This window comes from Chaetura pelagica, unplaced genomic scaffold, assembly GCF_000747805.2.
Source record: "Chaetura pelagica isolate M959 unplaced genomic scaffold, ChaPel_1.0 scaffold147, whole genome shotgun sequence".
NCBI lineage: Eukaryota > Metazoa > Chordata > Aves > Apodiformes > Apodidae > Chaetura > Chaetura pelagica.
The window spans coordinates 4636843-4644685 of record NW_009954194.1 but is presented as its reverse complement, the minus strand read 5'-3'; the positions used below and the strand labels follow the sequence as shown (position 1 = coordinate 4644685).

Here is a 7843-nt window from a genome sequence, read left to right as displayed (position 1 = left end):
TCACAGAGGTGAGGGTGCTGGAGCTCACCACAGTTCGTTGGTACCCCTTTTTGGGAGGTGCAGTTACTAAGCAGCTTTGTGCTGCTGGGAGCAGAACTGCAGATAAGCAGAGTAACCCAGTCTACAAATGCCCTACAAACAAAGATAAAACTTGCACAAAATTGGGAGAACAGGGAAAGTGACATCGGAGAGGGAGTGAAATTGTGTGGCTATTGGACACCGGGGGAAGAAAGTTTAGGAAGTAAGAGTGAAATATGGGGTAAATGACAGTATTGCTCATGATCATGTACTGCTCTCACCAATGAACAGCGTTGTCTAAAAATCCAATAGATAAAATGAAGTAATAAGGTGAATCTCTCGGCTGACAAGACAGGAGCTTTTCACTAATTTGCTTTTTACAAGTTGTGGTTTAAAGGTGATCTCATTAGAGTGTGGAAAGATACTACAATAAATCGCACAAGCGGTTTGCAGTTTACATACCAAGGGAAGCAACTTTCACAGGGGTGAAACTGGGATGCTGCAGCTCAGCCTTACTGCCCTCCCCAGAGATGCAGCCTCTGCGAGGGGCTCTCAGCTCCTGCTGCTTCCACTGCGCTCAGTGAAATGCTCTCAGTGGGGAAGACAGTGTTTGCTTAGACATACAATTGCCACTTCTGATTGTTTAAAATCGGAACACAAATTCTTTCCATTCTGTCTCAATAATGATACATCGAATTTTGGGCTGAATGGATAATGAAAAAGCTGCCTTTAGTGCCACCCCGTGGTAAAAAAAGCATAATAAAAAATTCAGCGAGGATGGATATTATGAAGCTTATAGATCTGTGTCTACTCTAACCTGGGAATCCGTTGTCAGCAAGGTGCCAGGGTCAAGGCCTTTATGTGGCAACTCTCACTAATTTCTGGTTGCGTATTGAGTATGGTCTCTGTCTGATTTAACCATGACAACAGGTTAACAGCACCTGTTGCAGCACCATTTGCAGCTGCACCAGAAGTAGTGGGGCAGAGAAGAGCAGAGCCTTTCCCAAAACAGCTGGCAGTCATATCCATTGAAAGAATTTGGGACACTGCACCCCTGGTATTAGGAATAAAGTTTTAACTGGTGTTTAGTTCTTTAAGTCAGTGCAACCAAACAAAATGCAGCTAGATGAAAAGACAGCTGTAATGCTTAAAACAGGCTGAATTAATTAAATAGGCCCCTAAAAAAGAAAATTCACCTTGAAAAATATGAATACACTTGGACATATGTATGCTTATACAGGGTTATAAATGGGTTGAATCTGTGGCTAACTTCGGCCTTAGGAAACACAACTGAGTTCTTGGGCCAGCTCACAGGTATGTGACTTGAGCAGTTAGTTCATTGCACTAGGCTTCAGGATGAAGAAGAAAATGGTTTTTTGCAGTTAAAACAGCTCTCTGCAGCAACAGAGCTCTTCTTCCTACATTTGCTGTGCAGCGTGATCTCCAGCTAGAGCTGGGACACTGCACAAAAACATTGTGCAGCTGCACAGGGAGTTGCAGTGTCTCCCTGCACAGTATGTTTGCACGTGCAGCAGGACAGGGAATGACTTGGCTTTTAGCATAAGATGGGAATAGCACCAAACAGGACTGTTCTGAAGGTATAGGAGCTAAATCTGTTGGGGTTTTTTTGCTGTTTGCACAGGGGTGCTTGCCTGAGAAGTGCTCCAAAATACCACTTGGTTCAGTCTTGCTCGAGCTGCAGTCACAGCAACATGTCTGTTGCCTGCTTCACTAAAAACAGCTCTTCCACTTCTCCACAGATGTTTTTCAGGTAAAGAAGCAAGAACTGCTGTCATTAATCACAATTCATGCAGAAATGTTGTGACATGCTATTTAAATTTATTTAAAATAAAATGGCTATAGTATTCAACCCTACCTACATTGCCAGTGGTACAGTAATATTGGTACAAAAGCCTTATCATATTATAGGAATTAAACCCATCTGAGCTGGGTGAGATGGGTCACCAGCACAGAAAATTGCACAGAATCCTCAATGCTGTGAAAAACAAGTGTTTGGGTTTGCTTTGCTTTTAACCAAGAAGGAGCCTGCATGGCAGCCCTGCAACACCCACAGAGCTGAGGGTACCAAATAGGTTGAAAGGCAATCACAGTGAGACCTGTTGCATGCAGCCATGGTGGCACATGCACAGGTTTGGCCTGCAGTCCCCACCAGCTGAAGCCTGAGCACCCCAGAGCTGCTGCTGCACAAAAGCAGCCTCCAGCTGACTCATGGCTCCAGCAGCATTTACCCTTGTGCGGCCTCTGTACTGGGATGAATATTGAACCTGTTGGCTAAGAACAGAATTTGAGAGAGCAGAAAAAGAGAAATTACTCAGTGAGAGTCAGTAGGAGCCATTAAACCCAGGCTCTTGTACAAAGGAGCAGAAATTAACATTCAAGACAGAGAAGTACGCAAAGTAAGATTTATTTTTACAGCCCAGCATGCTTATAAATGCATGGAGGAACATGCAAAAAGTGAAGGGATCCGTGTCACTTAGCATATGGAGCACAGGCAAAGACGGCTTCTTGTGAGCAGTTTGACAGTTATTAGGCTGCTTTCTGCTCAAAATATTTGTGACAGCAGCAAGTCAGAGCTGCCACAAAGATGATAAACTCTTTGAAGTCCACTTGGGAATCTCCATTTTCATCCAGGCTCTTGAAGATTTTATCAATGGCATCCTTATCCTTCCCAGACTGCAAAAGAAAAGGAGTAGGTTGAGGTGAGAGGTGGCACAAACTCTAACGCAGCAGCATAACTACCTGTACCCCAAACAAGGGCTGTGGTGGAGCTCCAGGCCCTCACTGAGGTGTGCAGGGGGCATCCAGGGAGCATGAGGCTTATGCCAGCTTGGGCACATTTCACCTTTCTGTGGGTGTGGGATGGAGGTGTAACAGCTCCTGCCCACAGCCTTGCTCTAGGCCCACCTGCCCTGCCAGGTGGTCACGTTTGCTGCTACTGAGACCTTTTCTTTTCTCCTTTCCTTTCCTTTCCTTTCCTTTCCTTTCCTTTCCTTTCCTTTCCTTTCCTTTCCTTTCCTTTCCTTTCCTTTCCTTTCCTTTCCTTTCCTTTCCTTTCCTTTCCTTTCCTTTCCTTTCCTTTCCTTTCCTTTCCTTTCCTTTCCTTTCCTTTCCTTTCCTTTCCTTTCCTTTCCTTTCCTTTCCTTTCCTTTCCTTTCCTTTCCTTTCCTTTCCTTTCCTTTCCTTTCCTTTCCTTTCCTTTCCTTTCCTTTCCTTTCCTTTCCTTTCCTTTCCTTTCCTTTCCTTTCCTTTCCTTTCCTTTCCTTTCCTTTCCTTTCCTTTCCTTTCCTTTCCTTTCCTTTCCTTTCCTTTCCTTTCCTTTCCTTTCCTTTCCTTTCCTTTCCTTTCCTTTCCTTTCCTTTCCTTTCCTTTCCTTTCCTTTCCTTTCCTTTCCTTTCCTTTCCTTTCCTTTCCTTTCCTTTCCTTTCCTTTCCTTTCCTTTCCTTTCCTTTCCTTTCCTTTCCTTTCCTTTCCTTTCCTTTCTTCCTTTCCTTTCCTCTTTCCTTTCCTTTCCTTTCCTTTCCTTTCCTTTCCTTTCCTTTCCTTTCCTTTCCTTTCCTTTCCTTTCCTTTCCTTTCCTTTCCTTTCCTTTCCTTTCCTTTCCCTTCCTTCCTTCCTTCCTTCCTTCCTTTCTATTTAACTTCTCTTTGCTCGTTTTTGTGTTTCTCTGCATATAAAACCAGGAGTTTCTTTGGTTGAGACAACTGCTTAGCAGCATGGGACATGGGCCACATCCCCAGGGAGCTGTACCTCTGCCTGCCCATCTTGGCAGGAGCCATACATCTCCTCCAGCTTCCTGAAAAGCACATCCTTCCCATGAGAAATATTTGGGTCAGCCCCAGACATGTAGCAAACAGGTAGAGTTCGAGGGGCTCTAGGCAATGGTGGGGGCAACTGTGGGTCCCAGCATCCTCATGGTGTGGGTGCAGACCTACATCTTCCCACCCTCTGAACATCAGCAATGAGCACATGAGTACATCACCCACACCCCCACCCCGTCCCGAAAGTGGACACTCCTGGGTTTATTATACCTGTGGTCACGGGCTGGCATAGAAAAAATGCTTTCTACTTTTACACAAACATTTATCATGGACAAGCTGTGTAATGCAAAGCCCTGAGGATATCACCCAGCAGAACTAAATGCCATTCCATTCCCCATCCACTCCCACAGAAAGTCTTGGCTGGAGCTTGGGCAGCTGGCAGTTCTGCACTAGGACACATTCCTGGGGCAGAAGTCAGAGTTCAGCATCATTAAGCACTGCCATGCCAGCAAAGTGGCCAACAGCCTCCAAGCACTTCAGCAGTTCCTCCAAGGCCGGGTTGGATGTGGCTCTGAGCAACATGGTCTAGTGGGAAGTGTCCCTGCACATGCAGGGGGGTTGGAATTAGATGATCTTTAATGTCCCTTGCAAACCTGTGTTGAGTCTATGTGTCTCTGGTAAGTGCTCCCTCTGGCCTTGGTGCCTGGGCCAACCTGCTCACAGGAGCTGGGGTCTGGGAAGGCACCCCTGAGCTTGTATCATAAAGTATCATAAAACCTTTTTCTTTCGAAGTTGCCATCACTCTGGTGGGCTGGCTGAACCAGCCTGGCACAAGGCTGATGTTAAGCAAGGTATCATCCAAGTAAGAAGAGATTTTTTTCTTTTTTTTTTTTTTTAATTTTGCCAAAATACATTTTTAAAAGGGTTTTTTCCTCAGGTAGCTTGCAGGAGATCTTTTTGGCTTGAATTCTGGCCCTGATTAACACCAGTGATTTTAGAAAATGCAATTTTAAAAAATAAACAAGGGATGGCAGTAGAGACCTGTTCAATGTAGGAAACAACCATGCAGATTTTGCTCAAGCTAAACAAAACCCAAATCTGATATTATACTAGAAAGACATTATATAAACCTTAGAAAAATTTCCAGAACTTTAAAATAATTACTACCTTAATTGAAATCTGATGGTTCTTGATCATTGTCCAATTAACTAAATTTATCATTCTGTAATTTCATGTTTCACTTGAAATATATGTACTTTTAAAATTACTAAAAATTGAACCAGTTCCCCCAATTTGACTGATGAACATGGAAGATTTTATTGTTTTTCACTTTACAAATTACAATCCATTTTAATTTCATAAGCAAATACTGAAATTATTTAGTGAAGTGTATGAACTAGTCTTGGCCTCTGAATTACTTCTGAAGTGCACATGTGGGAATTAAATTTTTGCATACTCTTCCAGTCCTTCAGTGTTCTAGTATGGATTTATTTCTGCCTCTGACTGATTAAAACCTTTCCAGGTAATTGTGAACTGTGTCAGGTAGAACCAATTCTAAGATCAGATATAAGCAATTCTAAGATCAGAAATATATATGAATATTGAAAAGACTGTTACCCAGAACATTATTGCAAATCGTAAAGTATTTATATAAATGCCAGTAAAATGCAAGCAAAACTGTTTTTCTTGTTTTGTTTTCTTGCAGTTATTAGTCAGCAAGACATTGTTAAAATTTATTTTGAGTATTGGCATAAAATGTTATTTTGTGGTTTATTGTTGGTTTTCTTGTTTCTAGAATAGGTAAAATGGAAACTAGAACATAAGAGGACATTCATCTAACTATCTCCCTGGAAAATTCATTTTTCCATCAGTTTCAGGATGTCAGTAGAGCTGGTAAGAGCAGCTGTAGGGAACTGGAGAAGGTGGTGCCGGGCCAGTAACTGTAGTCAGGAATGAACTTTGAGCATCATCTCATTTGTTAGTTTTCTAGTCCAGTGGCTCCCCAGCTATTTTTAGACCAAATGTCAAGTTTCTGGGGGATTTCCATGGCCCCTGAGAATTTTGGTTTTGTTGTTGGTTTTGTTTTTCATTATGTGGAAGTGCTATAGGAAACATACAGCTCCATGGCCAGGAGCAGGGCATTTCCTATGACACTGCTGAGTCACAACCAGTAATCTATTTTCCATAGTATTTTTAAGAGACATTTTCATCTATCCCCAAAGAGTCATCCAGATTCTTATTCTGAATATTGCATCTGCATTTAATTTGTGAGCCATAAATCCAGCAGCATGGCTTTCATACGGTGATATAATGTAGCTTGCATAGAAAGATACTACATTATATCAAATACCCTGGCTGCAGTGCCCTGATAGAGCTGTAAAAAAATGGAATTATGCTGGATACAAAAAGTGGTTGCCACATTTGGAACATTTGGTTCTAGGCTTTTGCGATTAAGAGTAGTAACTACAGATACAGAAAGAACAAGATATTTAAGTGTTTTCTGGATTTTTAATGAAGGGAGGCAAATGAAAAAAAAAAAAAAAAAGTTGAAAATTAAAAGCATTTTGTCTCCCAGGCACTTAAAGCTTCTGCTATAATTGTATATATATGTCCATATATAAAACCTGCTTAAATGCATATGATTACATACAAATCTATGTTACAAAATACTTTTTCAAGTCCTTCTTTTACTGTTAAAGACAAATGCAAAACAGTTTGCTCTGAGTTAATCTGTTGTTTATACATTGTTTTGAGGTGCATAGTGAGTATGTAGTATAAATACGTAGAGAAATGTATAATATATACATATATGTCAGTGTATAACTAGAGAGATTCCCCATCTGCAATCAAGATCTTCAGTTACAGACAACATTAAGTACTTTCACAGCCGTTGTGACATGACATGGGCTTATAAATCCAGGGATAAACAGAAGAAGTAGGTGAATTCTGAAGATTAAACCAAATCTATTTCAAAGCCATTGTCCATAGCAGAGCACCTCTGCTATAAAGACAGGCTGAGAGAGTTGGGGCTGTTCAGCCTGGAGAGGAGAAGGCTCCAGGGAGACCTTATAGTGGCCTTCCAGTGCCTTACGGGGCTACAGGAAAGCTGGTAAGCGGCTTTTCACCAGAGAAGGTAGTGATGGGACAAGGGGTAATGTTTTTAAACTGAAAGAGGGGAGATTTAGGTTAGACATCAGGAGGAAATTCTTCACCATGAGGGTAGTAAGGCACTGGAATAGGTTGCCCCGGGAGGTTGTGGAAGCCCCCTCTCTGCAGGTGTTCAAGGCCAGGTTGGATGAGGCTTTGAGCAACCTGGTCTAGTGTGAGGTGTCTCTGATCATAGAAAGGAGATTGGAACCTGATGATCTTTAAAGTCGTTTCCAACCTTAACCATTATATGAGTCTGTGATTATAAGTCAAGTGATGAATTTAGTAAACAGGGAATGGCCCTGAATACTGGAATCAGTTTTGCACAGAATGCGCAAAGACTTTATTTACAATTTTTCTACAAGCCATTGCATATTTCCAAATGTAATTTCCCCTCTAATGAACAAAACCCGATGTGTACAGGCAGCCCTTGCACCCACTGCACAGAACTGACCCCACACTGTTCTCTTACCGAGATGAAGTTTGGGAACTCTTTTTCCAGGAGGGTCTTGAGCTCTGCTTTGCTGAGGGTCTGCCTGTTGCCATCAGACCTTGCGTACTTGTCAAAGACAGCAATGAGCATTCCCATTGCAGTTTCCAGCTGAGACATGTTGCTGCTGGAGTCTGGCTTTCTTCCGAACAGGAAAAGCCTCAAGGATCTCTCAGAGGATGGAGACTGATCTTATTCTGAGGTGTTTTATGCAACTGTTCCATCCAATCATTGCTGGCATGCCAGAGGGACAGTTATCCCTTAGCAAACATTCATATCTAATCACTGCTTGGAGTACACACCTCTGTGTTGACAGCTATTCAAAACTCAAGCTTTATCACCCCAGTGTGGCTAGTACAACCGGGTGCTCACCAGTAGAAACCAGCCTCTCCTTCAAGATACACAGTGT

General features: G+C 42.3%; 1 protein-coding gene across 1 annotated transcript; it reads right to left on the bottom strand.

The window, feature by feature from the left end:
• Positions 1-2565: 2565 nt before the first annotated feature.
• S100P (S100 calcium binding protein P) lies at positions 2566-7554 on the bottom strand. Its single transcript, XM_010003117.1, has 2 exons — positions 7417-7554; positions 2566-2712 (listed from the first exon to the last, which is right to left on the bottom strand). The coding sequence occupies exons 1-2, from the start codon at positions 7552-7554 to the stop codon at positions 2566-2568; spliced, it is 285 nt and encodes a 94-aa protein (XP_010001419.1).
• Between the last annotated feature and the right edge of the window lie 289 nt (positions 7555-7843).